The 18,736-nt window shown below is 44.4% G+C and overlaps 3 protein-coding genes across 5 annotated transcripts; 1 reads left to right on the plus strand and 2 right to left on the minus strand.

Annotated features, from left to right (window-relative positions):
• Positions 1-223: 223 nt before the first annotated feature.
• On the minus strand, positions 224-8,643 carry fam193b (family with sequence similarity 193 member B). 2 transcript variants are annotated; one of them, XM_030106299.1, is made up of 10 exons: positions 8,355-8,643; positions 6,708-6,986; positions 6,144-6,168; positions 3,802-4,020; positions 3,298-3,712; positions 2,817-3,000; positions 2,487-2,720; positions 834-1,932; positions 661-736; positions 224-571 (listed from the first exon to the last, which is right to left on the minus strand). In XM_030106299.1, exons 1-10 carry the CDS (start codon positions 8,511-8,513, stop codon positions 475-477), a joined length of 2,787 nt encoding a protein of 928 aa, XP_029962159.1. In that variant the 5' UTR covers positions 8,514-8,643; the 3' UTR covers positions 224-474. The 2 variants fall into 2 exon arrangements, with proteins under 2 accessions (XP_029962159.1, XP_029962149.1); XM_030106289.1 differs by having other exon boundaries at positions 5,982-6,168.
• An 874-nt stretch (positions 8,644-9,517) lies between these two features.
• mxd3 (MAX dimerization protein 3) lies at positions 9,518-13,016 on the plus strand. Its single transcript, XM_030107665.1, has 6 exons — positions 9,518-9,656; positions 10,289-10,388; positions 10,522-10,551; positions 10,646-10,760; positions 11,411-11,576; positions 11,731-13,016. The coding sequence occupies exons 1-6, from the start codon at positions 9,587-9,589 to the stop codon at positions 11,847-11,849; spliced, it is 600 nt and encodes a 199-aa protein (XP_029963525.1). The 5' UTR covers positions 9,518-9,586; the 3' UTR covers positions 11,850-13,016.
• A 111-nt stretch (positions 13,017-13,127) lies between these two features.
• Positions 13,128-18,649, minus strand: prelid1a (PRELI domain containing 1a). 2 transcript variants are annotated; one of them, XM_030107288.1, is made up of 6 exons: positions 18,535-18,649; positions 17,813-17,934; positions 15,279-15,504; positions 15,068-15,181; positions 14,721-14,799; positions 13,128-13,959 (listed from the first exon to the last, which is right to left on the minus strand). In XM_030107288.1, the coding sequence occupies exons 2-6, from the start codon at positions 17,902-17,904 to the stop codon at positions 13,838-13,840; spliced, it is 633 nt and encodes a 210-aa protein (XP_029963148.1). In that variant the 5' UTR covers positions 17,905-17,934; positions 18,535-18,649; the 3' UTR covers positions 13,128-13,837. The 2 variants fall into 2 exon arrangements, with proteins under 2 accessions (XP_029963148.1, XP_029963156.1); XM_030107296.1 differs by having other exon boundaries at positions 18,431-18,542.
• Positions 18,650-18,736: the final 87 nt, after the last annotated feature.

Raw genomic sequence — 18,736 nt, forward strand, 5'->3', positions numbered from 1 at the left:
CGGTCCAAATGCAGTGCTGTGCTGATGTTTTCAAGTGTATCTGCAGCCTCGACTGAGACCACCGTAGTGGGCTGAAAACTAGCGATGCAGAATGCAAACGTTAAAATATCTCAGATTTGTGATAAAAACATTTATTTCATTTAAGGTAATTGTTTACATACTACATACGTAAGCACATGGATGCAGTTGATTCAAGAGACTTTTTCCATTTTCTTTTCTTTTCTTTTTTTTTGCATCTCATTTAGTGAACATTTGCGATAAGAGCAGTAGAGTTGGCCTTCAGAATGATCCCTGGCTTGTTAGCCACAAGTTGTGTTTCAGTCGTCTGAATGGAGAGGAGGAATCTGAACCAGGGTCCCTTGGTTTCGGAAGGAATAAAATAAAAACAGGGAATGAGCGAGGCCGCAGGCCAAGCAGGGCTCTACTGAAAGAGTTTGTGGTGTGGAGTTAGACTTTCTCTGGCACTCATCCAAGTTATTGAGCTGCATTGGAAGGAACCTTTTTGAGGCTGAAGTTGGACCAATTCACCGCTACCTTCTGGCGAGTTTGCTTTGCAGAATCCAGGCAAAACCTACGGAAGAGAAGAGACTCGGGGTTTCAATAAATCCTCGGATGTAAATAAATGAGCTTTGCTCAAATAAAGTGCAGCTCTGAGCTCACCGTTTGAAGTACTCTACTTCGCGATCAATCTCATCCATTTCTGTTGGGTCCACATCTTTAGGGAGGAATACATCATCTGTGGGTTGGATATACACGTTAAAAAAAAAAAGAAGGAAACACAGAAAGTTGAGCAGCTGCTCAGAGTTTACTGAAAAATAAATATACACCCATACCAATAGCAGTGCTGGATTTTTCCCCCTTGTTCTTGTTCTTCTTGTTCTTGCCCTTGGATTGCTGCTGCTGCTGTTGCTGCGGCTGCTGTTGTCCGTTTGCCGGAGCAGCAGCAGCGTGCACTTTGCTCTCCGGTTCCTGCTCCGTTCGAGCTCCTCGTGCCTCCGAATCGCCTTTCGGCCTCTGTGCACTCAGAGGGCCGCTGCTGGCTCCGTTTGTGGCGTGCTTGCATGATTTACCCTCCTCCAATTTCTTGGGGCCGTTTTTCTGGTTGTCTGCAGACTGCTGAGGCGTTTTGTTCCCAGACTTGGAGCCGTTGGATGCCACTTCTTTAGCCTCATTGTTTTTCTGTGCTTCATTCCCCAAGGCAGCTTTGGTTGGTTTGCTGGAATTTTGCTCCAACACAGATGGCTCCTGCCTTGGCGGCTGCGGCTGCTGCTGCTGCTGTTTTTTATTCTTCTTGGATTTTGCACCGCCGTTTCCAGCCGCCGTGTTTTTGGGATCGGGCAGGTCCTCCTTTGATTTAGCCGTGGCTTGGGCCGGTACCTGTGGCAAAGCGTCGGATACGGCAGAAGTGCATCTTTCGGGGGAGCGGATCCCTATGAGCTTTGAGAGGCTGGGCGCGGTGTGCAACCGCTGGATGTCCTTCGAGGGTGCGCCGACCCCGGATGCAGTGGTGGCAGCATTCGGGGACGAGACCGCGGTCGTGTCCTCCCACCCGTTTACCAGGTCCAGGTGGCTCTTAAAGGTTCCCAGTGAAAGAGGGGAGAGGTCCAAATCTATCTGCTGCAAGTCAGATGAACCATTGAGGTGGGAAAGTAAATGGTTTCCCTCCAACGTCGCCGCCTTCTTTGGGAAGTCATTGACATCCAGATTGAGGTCGTACATGCTAAAGGAGGCCCGGATAGAGTCTTTGATGGTGTTCTTAATCTCTTCTAGCCGACTCGTGAGGAAACTGTTAACGCGTTCCAGTTCCAGTTGCGGCCAGTCCAACAATCGACTGGCTTCCGAGCCGTCGGGGAGAGGCTCGTCCGCCGGCTCAGACGGGTTGGAGTGAGGGTCGCTGCCGGCAGCACCCACGTTGCCCTGCTGAGCTTTCTCCTACGAAGGACAGAACAGCAGACAGAATTACAGTCCAGTTTTTGATATTGAGCAAAATGCAACTAATACTATCGTAGAGAAACGGCCGTCAGTCTCAAAGCCGATCAGACAAGTTATTATCTGTTGGCTAATTATTTAATCAGCGATCAGCACAGTGATGAGAAAAGGAAAAAAAAACCCTATTTGTATTTTTTTTTTAACACACTGAATGGATTTCCATGTTTTAGGTACCACTTTACTGGATAGTGCAGTTTTCATTCGGGGCAGAGTCCATGATGCCTCCCACACAGAATTTAAAATGCCTCACTGCCCACGAGGGATTCACAGGAATCGATGCTTGCATCTAATTTAGTGCTACTCTGTAATTTCCTACAGCTGCAAACACTGAAATCTGATGTTAATTTTTATCTGTTAAAGGTTCTTTTCTTCATGATGTCTGGCTGAGCTGCTTGCTTTAACGTAATTAACTGCAAGGAAAGAAGATTCACAGTTGTGCCGACAAGCAAAAAGACACAGAAACACATTCAAGCATACAGCTTCCAGTGAGAGCGCACCTTCTTCTTCTGTTTGTGCCGGGCTCGTTTGGCTGCCTTGGCACTGTTGACAGGTTTGGGCTCAGAACTGTTGATGAAGTCTAGCAGCTCGTCCACGTCGCGGTTGTCGATGGCGCCCGCCACGGCCAGTTCGGAGTCTTGTCGCTGAGGAAGCTCCTCTTTACGTCGGGTCAGCCGTGAGCGCAGCTTCTCCCGGATCTCGGCGTAGTTTCGGCTCGTCGGTGCAGCTGGAGGCTGCGAACAAATGAGTCTCAAGTAAATAAATGTTTGCAAACCAGATTACGGAAGAGGCATTTTTTCACTGAGAGGTGGCATAAAGTTTTCAAGTACCGCATTGTGTCCGAAGAACTCGCAGTAGCAGCAGTCGCAGTACTTCCCGTCCTTCTGGTTGGTGGAGGAGGAGGCGCAGGAGCTCCTTTCAGAGCTGCTGTCTTCATCCTCGCCCTCCTCCAGCTCAGACGAAGGGTGGCACAGCGTCCCATTTGCCACTTTGTGCGACTTACACGCTTGATCTCTGTGAAACAGAACCGAGTGGTGTGACCATAGACCTCAGTACACCCACCATCTGCAGTTTTTTTTTTACATTAGTTGCTAAGCTGCTGCTTCCACCACTTCCCTTACAGCCTTAACAATCTATTCACACTACTGCCATGTTTGGATATTGATGGAATTTTGTATATCATCTTATTTATGTATTCATTTCAGTAAAATATGACTGACACGGCATTTAAACATCTTTTTTGAACCTTGCAGAATCTGTTATCCACTGGCAGATGTATGCAAAGCAGTGCTGATATGGTGAGACACTAACCTGCAGGCCCCAGCTGTTAGATGGCCTACATTGGAGGCGGCCACTGTTCCCGGATTGTGTCCGTTGCAGGCGTGGTTACAGCCCACCACAGATGTGCCTAGTTTGCTGTGTTGCGTGTTGACGGCAGGAATGTGGGAGTTTTTGCACGGGCTGGGCTTGTGGACCGACGTGGGGCTGTCCGGACTCGGAGAGTTGAGTTTGGTGGTGGGACCGTGGAGGCCTGGTACTAGAGGGGAGAAGGGAGCGTGGGCCGCCACGCCGCTGCCACACGACGACGAGGTTACGTGGCCGTGTTGCCCAGAGTTCAGCTTAGGGGGAACGAGGGAGGAATGCTGGGAAGACAGGCCAGTGGGACTGTTGGGGGGTACCGACAAGTCTGTTTGAGGATGGTGGTCAGTGGGGTGGAAGGCTTCACCTGAACAGCGGAAAGCAGGGAGAAAAACAGGGCCTTATATTATTTTGATTTTTTTTCGGCGCATCGATTGCCGACTTTCACCAACCTACCTGGTGGCGTTGGTCGACGGCACATGGTCTTGAAGTGCTTGGGAGTGGTCTTACAGAGGTCTGCTGAGGTAGACAGGGGGTTCCCAGCAGAAGATCCACTGGAATTCTGGGTAGACGGGTGGCTGTAGGGACACACCTTGGCGCCCGACGTTTTCATGGATTTCCCCGGTGCTTCGTGGAGACCTCTCTTCTCATGACAGGCGGACCCTGCTGTTAGACCTGCGCATGGTGACAAGGAAAAGGTTTAAACTGCTGCCTTATTGGTGGAGAAACGGCCCATTTTTGGATGTATTTAGCACAATTATCACAACTATTTATGATACAATGATTAAAAAAAAAAATTAAAAAAAAACTTTGCTATCAATGTTACAAAATTAACAACCACACAGCCAGTCTGTGAGCTTTGATCATTTTCACTCAACTATTTTAATGTGTAGTGACTTTTCGGATGGTTAATGTTCTGTGAAATACTCCCTTTCGATTTGCAGGTATGTGACCATGTCATTTTTCACTACGACGAGAAGGAAACCAGCATTAAAAAGGCCCTTTCAGCCCTGAAGCTTAAAAGTCATTTGAGCTAAAAATGACTAAGTTGTAGTACAATATTTGAATTATTTAATGAATTCACTTTATCTTGCCCTGAAGTGACTGCACCTCTGGATACAACTCACTGAAACTTTGAAATTTACAATAGTGTAATAACAGTGTAATAATGACGTTTTGGCCAGATTCACAGCTAAGCATACAGGTTTGGGTTCTTTTCAGTAAAATAACTACTTGAACGTAACACAGCTGTCTGTCACACTTCCCAGCTGTCCAGGGACATGGCTCGATCACAACGAGGCTCCATACACATTTCAGACTCCCGAATAGTTAAAGAAACTTCACCTCCTTTTCTCTTTACACTTTTACACGATGAAGGTCAGTAAAAACTTCATTGTCACTACTCCATCAGTTAATTCCAAAGGTTTTTACACCAATGAAAGTCGGTCCAACAGGCTAAAACTGACTGATGCCTAAAGTTTGGCTTCATTCAACTTGAAAAGTTCAAGATAGTCCATCACCGCTTCGCTCCGCTGTGTTTTAGAAAGATGAACTGAGCCGCTCTATGGATGTCCTCAAAGTCAATTTTCACTTCAGGCAGACAATTGCTTCTCCTTTTATGTCACTTCTGTTGACATGGTTGATAGACACTTATAAAGAAACTGCAGCAACATGGCAGCACATTACTATGGGTGCATCTGCTGCAAATAGCAGCTTCCTTGTTTGATTCTGGCCAATGCGAGCGTTCACTGCCTGACAGTTTCTTCTCATATTACCTCAATACTCATCTTGATGAAAATATTCCAACATATAATATTCTAGAACAGAAAGTTTGTTTTTATGGCATCTAACAGTTACTAATACAGTTATTACTAAACTAAAATGTTTCAGTCATTTTATGTTTCAGTTATGTTATGGCCTCTGGTATAAATACGAGGGAGTGACATTGGACCTCAAGAAACAATCTGACGCTGTATTTTAGTCTCTCCTGGTGCATTTGGTTAAGTCTTGACCTGAATGCGGGCAACTAATTTAAAATCCCACTTTTTTGCCATGAAGGGCTAAAAACCAGTGTACGGTGCACTTAACTGCTGTGATGACCTCTGTGAAGACGGAACGTCCAAACAGAAATGATCTCTGACTGGACTTTAGATTCTGAGAGGTTTTTCTGTTTTAATTAAACTATGGGAAAAGGGAACTTCTGACTTAGTGACATTTCTGGATCGGTACCTGTACTGAGATGTACATTCTCATGATTCACATTGTTTATTTTAATGGCAATCCTTCTTGGAAATACATGTTTTTTTATTACAATAATATATAACAAATAGGACTATTTAATCTTTGAAAAAAGAAAAAGACCATGGTGACCTGTAAAGACTTGGCTAAAGAAGTAAGAAGTGGAAGCTTTAACAAGATACTTCTTTGTTCTTTGATATGCAGCTGGCCAGAAGTTGGAAGAAAATAACCTGAAATGTATTTCCTATCAGATACTGGATGAATAAGCCGGCTGAAATGGCAGTGGGAGCACTGATCCAAACTAAATCCAAACATCCTGGAGTTTAGTTCTGTGATGTTTGAAGCGATTACTGTCACCGCTGTTAATGTGCGTTTTCTGATGCCCTGCGATGACAGACCTTGTTGTGAGTGTGAAGAAGTGTTGTGGTTGCAGTGCTCCCCTCCGTTGGTGTGGGCAGAGTTCCAGAGACCTGACAGTTTGTGGGCTGACAGGAAGGAGCTCGGGTCCCAATCGACAGTACTTTGCTCGGGGTAACCATTCCCACAGCTCTGGGACTTACAAGAGGAAGAGTGTGACAATGGTACCTGAAAAAAGAAAAGGAAAAAGAACAACTAATTAGTTATTTCATCAACTGGATATCAGCAGAGCACAGCAAAAACATTTCAGAAAATCATGAATCTACCTTTGAAAAGGGTGTTAAAATAACAGAAGGACAAAGCTTTGATCTCTGTTTGGTTTCTGTAATGCAGTCTGATCGTCATGTTCACCTGCAGTTCAGATCAAGTGCAGTAAATCTAAAAATTTGCATTTATCTAAAGTATTTGAAAAAAAACTACAACAGTCAAGAATTGAGCTATTTCTGTTGTGCATGTGCAGCACACACGCATTCTCCAGATAGGATAATTTAAAGGAGACAAGGGTGTCTTATCTAAACTATACATATATCTAAAGTGACGGATTTATTTACAAGGTAAGTACATGCAAATGAAAGGCTCAGTCTGGCTGATGACTGAAGATGGGAAAACTCTGAGCAGCAGGGACCAACGCGCTTATACTAAAAAGCACCAAACAAGTTGTGAAAAGAATCCAGACATCTGACCCAAATCAGTCCCTTTTTATTTACCGGCGTCGGCTGCTCCTGCGTGCTCCGCCTCTCCTCTTCTTCCACACTTTTGCAGCAGCTCTCACAGATCCACAGAGGCACCTCTCCCAGCAGGGACTGGGACAGCGAGGGCACCGCATCAGCAAGCTTGCGGCCCGGCGCCTCCCGCAATAAGGCCTGGGAGAGCGCCGGCACCGCGTCGGCCAGCTTGGTTCCGTGGCCCCCAGGAAGTCCGTTCACAGAGCCTGCGCCCCAGTCCTTGAACTCACGATGGCACAGGAGGCAGCACGTGTGCATCGGCTGGGTAGAGACGGACAGCGTGGAGAGGGTCAGTGTGTGTCACACAACTCTGTTAATGAACATGTGGGGAAACGTTTTTTAACAGAGTGGTTTATATCAGACAAAGACAACTGAACAGTCAAAGTAATAAATAATATTGACCAGATTTGTTTTGATTATAAACCTTATTTTTCAAATACACCTGGGGAAGCTTTGCATTTTGAACATTATATAATCTCTTCATTGCTTAAAGACCTTTTATATTTACCAAGAAGACACAGTGATTACTGATGGATGACCACACGTTCATCATACAAATCAAATGCAACACGAATAAACTTAAATAACATGTCGAGAAGTGGATAATTTTCTACAACAAATTCAACTTCATACCCAACTGTCACACGATGGCTTCAGACGCGATGCAAAAAAAAAAAAAAAAAACATTTTCAGCGAAAATTTTGACTCAAACTCAGACCAAGTTTATATGAAATTAAAGCACATCGACACACGAATATAATAGATAATGCATAGCAAATATAGTAGAGAAAGATGAACAGATGGCGGTGTGCGGTATTAAAAGCCAATATCAGTAAACCAGGCTGCAAGGTGAAACGATTGCTCATAAAAACAGCTGTCAAAACGTGCAGAGTCACGTAAATGGTGAAAACTTTGTGATTTCCCCTGAACTTACAAGTCTTTTCATGGCTCATATTTATTCAGACATCATGAGCTGACATGTGAACCGTTGGCACTGAAACTTTTTGACACTCGCGCGTGGAACGGAGTGCAGCGTGGGAGATGAATAAAACGACTCAGTCGGATCATACAAGGAACGTTGGATTGTTCATATAATTCTATTTTCGCGAACTGATCAGCTTGGAGCCGTGGTTAGCCGCTTGCAGGCTAAGTGTCTCTTGTGGATGGGATCAAGTGCAGGCTGCAAGCACGTTTGCAACACGCTAGCCGAGGATGGTAGCCCGGCTAGCCTCCTGGCTAATGCTAGTAGCTGGGCGGATGAAGAGTTGCAAGCGTTGGAAACGGGACGACCTGTCCGGGGCACAATGTCACCTGTCCGGTACGAGAGATGGGCTGCACGGCTACCCACGGCGCCCCAAAGCCGCCTGGTGGGGATCAGCCTGCTCGCCAAGTTGAGCTTATTAATTATTTAATTTCACACCAAACGACATAAAGCTCCACATCCACGACTGATACATTAAGACTAAAATAGATCCCCACCAACCAGCGGATGCATATAACTTCACTGCTTCAGGATGAAGCTACACAGAATTGAAAGCACAATGGAGGATGCTTAGATTAGCAGAGCCGTGCTAGCACGGAGGCTAGCCCGTCTAGTTTGAAGCCAGCGATTGGCTCGGTGTTAGCTACCTGGTTTGCCCTGGTAGTAGCCAGCCTATCCAGCCCAGCATCTCCGCCGCCACCGCCAGCTGCATCGCCGGGAGAGACAGGGCTCTTCGGTACGGTCTGCTGTCCAGGCACAATCTCCTTCTGGGCGACCCCCTGCTGCTTGCTTTTCTTCCTCGCCATTACAGTGGTGTTTATAAAACGCTTTGGCCAAGTTTGCACCAGTTTCGAGGATTTTAAGAGCACACTTTCGTTTCTTCTCAGACCTCAAAATGTTCTCTACCTCCTCCAGTCAAGACAACAGTCAATATGGCGGAGGACTGGCACACTCGGGAGTTCAAAGGTTAAAGATACTGCTGGCAAAGAGGCTTCACGTTAGGCGCGGGATACGCCTACAATGACATTCAAGCGCTGAAGCCAGATAGCGCCATCTTTAGTGAGGGCATCCATCCCCTCCCACCTTCCCCTTTAAAAAGATACAGTAAATGCTGTGCAAGACGAATCTTCCAAAAAACCAGCTGAAATCTCTGCTGTATTGTATGCACGCATACCATCTTAACTTAATTGTATTTTCTGATGAATTTGTTACGATTGAACCTAACTATTTGCAACGTCATGATTTGTACAGTTTTTAAGTATTAAACTGTCTTGTAATAAACAGGAACAGCTTCATGAAGATACATGCTTTTTGAAACGCTTAAATTGAGGATGATAAACTGTACTTAGGCTAAAGCATCATTTTGCAAAGAAAAAAACTCTAGACAACTACACACAAATGGTTTGTGCACCTCTCAAATGTAATAATGTTGTAAATATTCCCGTAAATGTCAGATTTATGAATAAAGGGGAAAATAATGTAGTATCGAATGAGAGTGACGTTCTACGTATTTCTCGTGACGCCTTCACTTAACTTTACGCGATCGGAATTTTGGCTGTTTATTTTGATTGTCCTAATTATTTAAATTGACAAAGGGAATTACGGTTGCTCAAAAACTTGACGACATTTTCTTATAACTACATTATGATAAAGTCTTTATTTCTTGATTCAATATTGCTATCGATACATTTGTCAACCAAAGTGCAACAACTAGAGTGCAATGAAAGTGAAATTTCCGAGCGCACGTCTGGTTCCTGAAGGCAGCTCAATGTTGGGGTGCTGTGGATTGAGCACGTAGCACACACAGACGCACTCAGCTTCATCCACTCCAGGCTAGTTTACCTGCTGTCGGTTCATTTTCTCAAAGCAAAAATTAACAATGGAGAAACACGTTTGCAACATCCAGGTGCTTCTCCGGGCTGCTGAGTTTCTGGAGAGGAGAGAGCGAGGTGAGCCTTTCATGGTATCTGTCAGCCCAGGGGGAGTTGGTTGGTTTGTTGTTGAAACAACAGGAATGCACAATAACGCGGTAATAACTGTGCACGGTGGGCGTCATGCACGCATGCAAAAGCCTTCGATTCATCGAGATTTGATCGATTTTTTTTTCCAGCGGAGGTTTATTTTTGGCGACCATTGCCGTTTGACTCAGTGACCTACATATCCGTCTCATCATTGTACTCAAAGGCGCCAATCTGCGCTGGTTTGAAAATGAATCCGGGCGGTGCTGACTGAGCGATCGTCGCCGTGAATGAAAAGTGAAGCTGCACGCCAAGATACTCTGCCAGTTTCTGGCTTTGTCTGCACATTGTACACATCGTCTCGGCGCTGTTTTATTAGTGAGGCTGTGAAGTCGCTTGTATAATAACGGATGTCGAGTGGGTGATGGCGCCAAAACACAAAACAACACGTCCAGTCGATGACAGCAGTGTTTTAACCCCCGTTTCTCCTCAGCTCCGGTGTCCTCTTACAGATGTTTATTTGTAGTACACTTGTTATAAATAGAAAACACTCATCCCCAGCCAGTGATCCCTCCTGTTACTACTGTCTAACGCAGATGTAATGTGTTTTTCTACCTGCTCAGAGGCTGAACATGGCTATGCTTCAGTCCTGCCTCTCAGTCCAGGCCAGACGGACAAGAGGAGCAAACTGAAAAACAAGAAGATATCTGCTAGTGGCAACAGGTGAGCTGTTACATAACAGGCAACTGACAGGAGGGTGTGGTTCTGAAGCTTATAGCAATGCTAGAGTAACTTGTATATCGTTTTCTTTTTTTTTTTTTGCACTGATCAGATTTTGTCATGATCTAAACCACAGGTCTGCCCACAACGAGCTGGAAAAGAACAGGTGAGCCAGTGCTTCCAAACATTCCTTTCCTTTTGTCAGCAATCCTTCAGTGCCCGCCTCGATTGACAGCGTCAGCGGCCGTTTGTTGTTGCAGGCGAGCTCAGCTGAGACACTGCCTGGAGCAGCTCAAGAAGCAAGTTCCTCTGTCGTCGGACTCGATGAGGAACACCACCCTCAACCTGCTGAGACGAGCTCAGCTGCACATAAAGGCACGGACATCTCAATCCAACGTCCAACCTTTGTCCAGTTGTAATCACATTTTTTACTGCGTATCAAGCAGACGTGTTATGCATTTCCTGATTGATCAGTTCACCCCTCTTGACGAGAACTGTTAAACCACAGAAGGAAACAGTTATATTTAAGCATTCGACATCATTTATTTCAATATTTAAAAGACAGCCCACACGTATAATTCATTTGTTAGTCTTTTTCCAGATAGTTTTGAATGTAGGAACTTGTTTCTCAATTTGCTGCCTTTTTATACAAAGTTTAACTTCCTTCCATGCTCTACGGTGTTTCGTCCAGCTGTGGCGGTGAAGGAACAGGGAACCAAACAAACTCAAATTCACACCTACACACAGTTTTAGTGACCACTCAGCCGTGGGTGCAGATCAGAGCACCGAGGCAGGAGGGTTAACCACTGAACAGCACAGCACAAATTCCAACTTCTGGTTGTTTTTTTTTTTTGTTTTTTTTTTAATCATTTCATAGTTTTTCATAAGTCAATAACTCTCATTTTCAAATCATGTTGCTTTGCACTGCTCCTCATTTTTAGAACATAACCGGCGCTCGCCATGCTGTCTGTCCCCGTGGTGGAGTTTTGGTCTCACTCGTTACTTCCTTTGTCTGCTGGCCTCAGAAGCTGCAGGAGCAGGACGAGCGTGCAGAGCAGCTGAAGGGCCGCCTACGCTGGGAGCAGAACGAGCTGCGGGTGCGGCTGGAGCAGCTGCAGAGGGGCACCGAGAGGATGAGAAACAACAGCCAGGGGTCCACCATGTCGTCCGAGAGGTCCGACTCGGACAGAGGTAGGTCGCGTCTCCAAAGAAATTCAATCTCACATTTTTTACATGTTGGTGTTACAGTTTATTTTCATTTCATTCGTTGACCAAAAGGAAAAAAAAAATGAAATTGTTTTGCCAGGCTCGTCTAACTTTGTAATGATTTTTCTTTGCCTTGCAGAGGATGTGGAGGTTGACGTGGAAAGCATCGTGTTCGACTGCGTGGACCCCGACGGACTGAGCATGACGCACGCCGATGCCGACCACTGCTACTCCAGCACGGACCGCGCCTGGCTATGACAGCAGCGGGCCCGCAGGACCCGGCGTGACGGCGACGAAAACATTCCAAAAAACCCAGAGAACGGAAGAAGACGTTACTGTACAACCGAACAGAATTTTTCACGCGAGGACGACCTTCTTGACATTATCCTTCGGACTACAAGCTAAACATCCGGTCACGACGAAGCGAGACGTGTCCACTTGCACTGAATAGCAGTAAAAATCACTGGGCTGGGATCGATGCTGGGCATATCCACACAGCTTCTGGCTTCAGTCGGAGACGCTCCCCCCTCCTTTTATTCAAGGGGTGTCTAACTTGTAGTCATTCAAGCAGCTCTTCAAACTTTCCCTCATGAACTTTGAAAAATCATAGAAAGGGCTTTTTCTTCAGAGCTTTTAAGTTATTCTTCACCACAGCATGTCTGTACTGAATTCTGCCTTAAATCAAGGTTTGGTCTAGTCTCTTAGACAGCTTTTTATTTAGCACTCTTTTTTTTTTTTTTTTCCTTCTTTCAGAATGTCACATTCAGCACGCACTTCAATATTAAATCTGTGCTATGTTTTGTGTTTTATTTTTTTAATCGTCCTGTTCCAGTATGTAATTTCAGCCATGTATTTTTTATTTTATTTTTTTTTTTTTTGCTGTTTTTCTTCTGTTGCACATTATGTCCACACGTTGCACTTGTTTTGCATATAACTGAAACATTGAACAATAACTCTACGGTGGTGGTGTGTTTTGCACATTGATGTTTGGCAGGTGCTGAATATTGAGCATTGGCACGGCGTCCCGGTCGGTAATCACACGCAGGAATTTTGATGCCTACGCTAAACTGAGCATTAAGGGGCTCCTCGCACGAGTCCAACCAGTTAACCCACTGCTAACAGAAATGTGCTGGTGATCCAAGACAAGCGTGTGTTTTCTGATTATTTTACTTATGCATTACAGCAAATCCTCCAGTCAGGCTGGCAATGTCTACTTGTAATGATTATGCAACTTCTGCTGTGTTACAAGTATGTATCCAACTCATTTCTTAGTATTTAATAACGGAAGGAGCTTCTTTCCTTCACTTTCGTATATGCAAGATGCCTTATTACTTCTTTTTTTTTTAATCTGTCTCTGCCCAGTAATATCATGTAGCATTTTTGTACTGGTGTAAGCTTTTTTTTTTAATGAATAAATATTTTCTATATTTACATGCTGTGCTTGCTTATTTGAAGGCGTATTGCCTGATAGTGGCTCGACATTCAAAGTGAAGCAACATTCTGTCTGCAAAACAAAAGAAACTCACGGCATTATGATTAGAAAGAAAAAGTCCATTTATTGACAAGCTGATATTCCACTGAGAGTGAAAACAATGCTGCACGGGTAAAATCGATTAACCTGAACGCACTGTGATCTACGGGAGTTCCTATCAAGCTATAACTGCCAATAAGAGACTTTTTTTTCAGTCAAAGTGCTTCAGCTGGATGATGCCGGTTGCACAAATCAAAGGGATGATTAAGAAAACTAATCAATGACAATGTGATTGGACATGAGATCAGGATGACAAAACAAACGCATAAATCAGAAATGTAGCTGAGGCGGTTAATAATTATTAGAAAAAAAGCAGAGGGATTCAAAATGAACAGTGTACAAAGCGAATGTTGCTGATGGGAGCCGAGGCTGAGCTTTCAAGGAGTGGCTGTCGCTATTTCCTGGCGTCCAGAGCCTTGTTGAGCCGTTCCCCTCCCCGGTGTCGATCTGAGGTAAACACCGGCGCCGCGTGCTGCCAGAGGAGCGACACACTGGGTGCAGCATGTAGAGGGGAGGCTCCAGCAGGCTCTCGGAGCCACCATTTCAGCTGGATGCATCCTCACAGAGGAGTCTAACCAGAACCGGGATCAGCTTGTCTCACCCCCCCCCCCCCCCCCCCCCCCCCACCTCCCCAGCCCCCCCAGCCCGTGCTCCGGTGAACAATGACAGGAGGTAAATGTTAATCTGTCCCATGATCGGTGGCTCCCGGCGCCCGTCAAACGTACTGCTTCTTCTGGGCGTGCGAAGCCAGATCTTTGGCTTTTTCTTTAGCTGCCAGCGCCGTCTCTCGCGCCCGCTCCGTGGCCGTTTCCGCCAGGGTTCGGGACGGTGTTTCACCTGGGAGACAAACACCGGCATCAATCACAGTCAACAAGTCCAACTGGGAAAACACTCGTGAAGACAAACAAAATTCAGATGATCAACATTTCAGAATGAACGAAATACAAAAACACTAAAATGCTCTAGAAATCATTTCAGCCAATTGACAAGTTTAAATAAAGTAAATAAGTTCCCTTACATGCTGATAATAGAAAAAACAAACTAACAACAATGCACCATGTACCCTCGCTTTCCTGGTGGAAAATGTTACCCTGAACTCAAACTGGAGACATTAAAGTGACTGTTGGACAGAGTCGATCACAGATGACTCTCTGTTGAGCAAAAATCAACGCAAAACTAATGAATGGAAGAAAAAACTATGAAAAAAGTTTTCAAAATTGATTTAATTATAAGTGTAATGGAAACTAAAATGAACTTTAGTGCAAAGCTGTGATTGAAGCCAACTTCTCTTGATCCCAAAAACAGTTAATGTTCATTTGGGGGTAAAGTATTCATCTACTGCTGGAAAACAAAGTGTGTGTGGAGTCTAGATGGGTGTGTTCCTCTCAAAGTTGAGTCTATGCTTTAACTGAAATCTCACGAAGTCGAAAGGTTTCATTTTCATGACTTGACTTTTTGACTCTAACCAGGAAAGCTATTGTATGACTAATTTAATATTTCATTTCAGTGATTAATGCTGATTAACTGACATCAATCCATTTCATGTGGATATTTTAGATGTGCCTCCCTCCTAAAATCAAACACTTTGATGGGTTTACCTTGCATTTTAGCGAGAACATACTCAAAGCCCTTCATGGTCTTTGTGACGCTCGTCTTGAACCTTGCGAGACCAAATTCCTGAAAAGTAGACAAGAAAACAAAGCCATTAAAAAACAGGAAAGTGTAAAACGACACCGCACTCGGATCAATGGATATTCACTGTCACTCAGAGTTTGGCAGCGATTTTGGCGGGAGGTCATAAATCATTCAGGGATTCTCCTCCTTCTGCTGGATCCCTACTCTGTGTTTTATGTTACCGAGTAGAGAATGAAAAGTAGGTGGCACATCTCCCTTTTGCACTCCACAAAACTCCTTTTCACCGGGCCGCTCCGCTGACACTACTGACCTGAATAGCTCTGGAGAGTCCGTAAACATTGGAGGAGATCCAAGCCTCTCTTTTTATCTCAGTCCAGCTGCCATTCTCAGGGTTAATTTGGTACTCGCATCGCTCCTCCACAGACTGAACAAATAGCAAAAAGGAAAAGACAAACAAACACCGGGAGTTAAACAGGAACATGTTTTTACTTCGTGTGAACGGCGCTCAAACTGCGGCGCACCATGAGGCGAGCGTGGCTGATGTTCCATGTCAGCGTGGTCATGGTCCTTTTCTGAGGGTCTACGATGGAGTCCTCGATGATGTACGCCGAGCTGGCCATGTGCTTCGGGAGGTACCGCTCCATCCAGCGAGGCGCTCGGCTGGTTTTGGTCAACAGACGTCTGGAAATGAGGCAGTTTGCTGGGGTGACCTCCCGGAAGATGATGTCCTCCGTCAAGACATGATTACTGTGAAAGACGGCAGAGGGACGCATTAAACCTGGCTCTACAAAGCGGTGACAGCGCTGGAGGAAACAGAGCTTTCATGTATCATCACCGTAATCTACCTGGACATAGAGCAGGATATGCTGGATCCTCGCTCCACAGTACAAAAAGCTTGACAAGTTTTAAAATGTTTAGCATAGGACTGGGCAATATATCGAAAGTAACATTTTTAACATTTTCTTAAAATTTCATATTGAAAAGTACAGTATAATTTATATTAATATAGCTTTTGGTGTTAAAATATTAGTTATAAGAGTTGCTACATTTCCCTATTCCTCGCCTGCCTGCAGCCTCTCTCACTCGAGGCCCCGCCCCTTCCTTTACGCTTGCTCCGCTCATGTCTGTAATTTGCAGACAGACAAAATAATGCCGGACAAAAACAGTGAAAAAGTTGAAGAGGAGGCATCTGGCTCTTCTGGGTGATGGGTGCGATCTACAGATTGCGCTGTGCAAACAATGGGTCTTTAATTAGCGCACGTATTGGCTGATCGGAGAAATCTCTCAATAGAGTTTCACAGAGGAACTGTAGAGTTCACCCAACTGCAGAAAGATCCATGATATTGAAATTGCATTTGTTTCGAAGACATTACATTTTTATACATGTCTCTTTTCATTTGCACTAAAAAAAAATAAAAATAAAAAATGGATCTGTGGATGTTTGTGTAGTATTGTGTTGCCATTCCACTGGTCTGGCCTCCTCTAGTTTCTCCCTGGACTAAAATGAGTTTAACACATCTGCCTGAAACACTACAAACATCTATTTTTTCAATCCATGCCACTTGTTTCTCACCATTTTTCTGGAGAATTCACATTTATTTTGTGCAGCTGGTGGTTATAAAAGTGCATCTTAAAGGCATTAAATATTACAATTATGTATGCCTATTTCACCCTTACTGCAGTTTGAGAATAAAAAGAACACTGGATAACAGCCAATGATGATTCAGATACTTCAACATTTTTAAAGCATTTATCTCCAAAGAAGTCCTGATTTTGATGGAAATGTCAGGAAAAAAAACATCTAAAGCAAACATATCAGGTTTTCATGAAGCACTAAAAGCTTGCAGTATATTTGTTTTGTCATGATATCAACAAAATGCTAAATTGTCCATTCAGTTGCCATCAGAAAACGTGTGTGTCAGGCAGTCACAGCAGGATCACACAGACACACTAATGAGACACAAATCAAGTCTCTGTCACATCTTTGCTGCGGGAAGCCGGCTGGTTGTATGAAAACCAAACAGTGAGACACCTTTGGTTTCTTCTGAGCGTTTAAAGACAGTAGAGACAAAAGCTCCTGCTGATGGTGTGGAATCTGTGGGGAAGCTGCTGTGTGCGGTATCTTTGCATCCAACATCAAAGATGACTGGTTTTTGTTCACAAAACCAAACAGTAATGATAGAATATGCTTTGAATATACAAAGTTATGTGTATGTGTGTGTGTGTTCTCTGTGTGGTGTACTGACTTCACCTCCCACTGATTTTGTTGTTGTTAAATTATTAGATTTTTTTTGGTGAAGCAGTTAAATATTTTCATTGGTTTGGTTAAAAAAAAATCACCCAAAAGAATTCTATTTCAGTGATTTTCCTATCCTCTGTGTAAACAACAGTTTAGCAAGCCACTAGTCATCACTGCCAAACAGCAGCATTAACATTTTCAGACATAGTCCAATCTGCTTAGATCAGACTTTGGAAGCTGGGGTCCTGCATGCCACTCTGTGAGACAGTTTCCAAAACAGCCGATGCATGAACGAACGTAAATTAACCAAGTTCAAACATATTAAATGCAACATTGTCCTAAATATTGTGATACCAGATGCTTTTTAAGGAGCAAATTGTTAATCGAAGCTCAAAATCAAGTAGTTTGTGTTACATTAGTAATGACAGTAGTAGCAATGCTTGAATTCTATGTTAGCTGGGGTGGGCTCCAGTGGCCTCAAACAGGAATCAATTTTTGGTATCAAACTTTGCTCTTTTCTTTCCTCCTGGTAAAGAATTTGTCTGAAAACTAAGCGCCGAGTGGTTACAGAAGCAGACTCGGGATTGGACGGTAGCCTATCCAAATTTCGCAGCTGGCCGGTCATCACTGTGGCTTCCTGAGCATGACCCTTGACCCCAGCAGCTCCTGTAGCAACCCACTGATCCTGACATTAAGCCTGGCTATGAATAGGGTGGGTTAAATGCAGAGAATTAAGTTCCCCCCGGGATCAATGAAGTGTTCCTGTCTTTTCTTAGCATTCACACCAGATCACAGAAACGGACACAATGCACTCACCTGTAAGGGTTGGGATATCGTTGCCAGAAAGCAACACACACTTGGTCCCAGCTGCTTTTCAACAAACCTGCACAGCAGAAATATTTCACCATTGTTCCCTTCGTTTTCTCTGGAAATTACACCTGCAGACAAACAGGAAAAAAAAGATTGTTCTGTGAACCAGCAGTGTGCAGAGAGAGGAGGGGGGAGGGGGGCAGGCTGTCAGGTAACCTGTAAAACATTAAACTGCAGCAGTTCTAATGACTATAACCTATCCTCTGTGTTTAACCATACAGGAAATCGATGTAGAGAAAAGAAAAATGACAAGTCCCATGATTACAGTGTGTCAATATAAGCTCGCACCAGAATCTCTGCTTTAGTCACGTTTTCTTCCAGACGTTTCCAGCTAAAGCTCCACAACAATCTCCTGTCAAAATCTCACTGAACAGCTAATTAAATCCGCCACAAGTCACCCGATAACACTGACAACAGGATAAGTGGTTTAAAAAACGACCACATACAGATATATATCCCGTTCAGGAGTTGGCAACTCCAGCTGAAGTAGTTGGAATCACATTGGTCACGTACGCACTGCTTTAGCTTCCTCTTTTAGCATGTGCTAGCTAGCAAGAGGCTAACCTCATGAATGAATGAAGGCGCTTCCGCTCCAGAAATGTCAATGAAACGAAACGGAAGAGAGTAAGGCGTATCTGCGAAGCTGTTTAGGAGTTTAGAAGAGTTACCGGTAAAGCGACACCATTTAAAAAGTCACTGTTTCCATCTCATAGTCCATCGTGCGGCCACCAACGAATCATGTCAAAAATGAGTCGAACTGGAGAGAAGGTCAAACCCGACGACACATCCGGGGAACTGCAGCTGCAATGCTTCAGGTGAACACTAGAGGGCAGCAGGTGACGGTGCTGCTGTAATTCTTCATTCGAACAC

Source organism: Salarias fasciatus, chromosome 2 (genome assembly GCF_902148845.1).
Source record: "Salarias fasciatus chromosome 2, fSalaFa1.1, whole genome shotgun sequence".
NCBI classification, from domain to species: domain Eukaryota; kingdom Metazoa; phylum Chordata; class Actinopteri; order Blenniiformes; family Blenniidae; genus Salarias; species Salarias fasciatus.

What these genes read in the sequence shown, in the direction of transcription:
- mxd3 (XM_030107665.1), top strand. Translation starts at nt 9,587, where the DNA reads ATGGAGAAACACGTTTGCAACATCCAGGTGCTTCTCCGGGCTGCTGAG. An exon ending in AACGAGCTGGAAAAGAACAG is followed by an intron (nt 10,552 to 10,645) that starts GTGAGCCAGTGC and finishes TTGTTGTTGCAG; the next exon opens with GCGAGCTCAGCTGAGACACT. An exon ending in GAGCTCAGCTGCACATAAAG is followed by an intron (nt 10,761 to 11,410) that starts GCACGGACATCT and finishes TGCTGGCCTCAG; the next exon opens with AAGCTGCAGGAGCAGGACGA.
- fam193b (XM_030106289.1), bottom strand. Translation starts at nt 8,513, where the DNA reads ATGGCGAGGAAGAAAAGCAAGCAGCAGGGGGTCGCCCAGAAGGAGATT. An exon ending in TTCTTCACACTCACAACAAG is followed by an intron (nt 4,021 to 5,981) that starts GTCTGTCATCGC and finishes CACCATGCGCAG; the next exon opens with GTCTAACAGCAGGGTCCGCC. An exon ending in GGCACAAACAGAAGAAGAAG is followed by an intron (nt 1,933 to 2,486) that starts GTGCGCTCTCAC and finishes TGTCCTTCGTAG; the next exon opens with GAGAAAGCTCAGCAGGGCAA.
- prelid1a (XM_030107288.1), bottom strand. Translation starts at nt 17,904, where the DNA reads ATGGTGAAATATTTCTGCTGTGCAGGTTTGTTGAAAAGCAGCTGGGAC. An exon ending in TCAGCCACGCTCGCCTCATG is followed by an intron (nt 15,182 to 15,278) that starts GTGCGCCGCAGT and finishes CTATTTGTTCAG; the next exon opens with TCTGTGGAGGAGCGATGCGA. An exon ending in TGTTCTCGCTAAAATGCAAG is followed by an intron (nt 13,960 to 14,720) that starts GTAAACCCATCA and finishes TTTGTCTCCCAG; the next exon opens with GTGAAACACCGTCCCGAACC.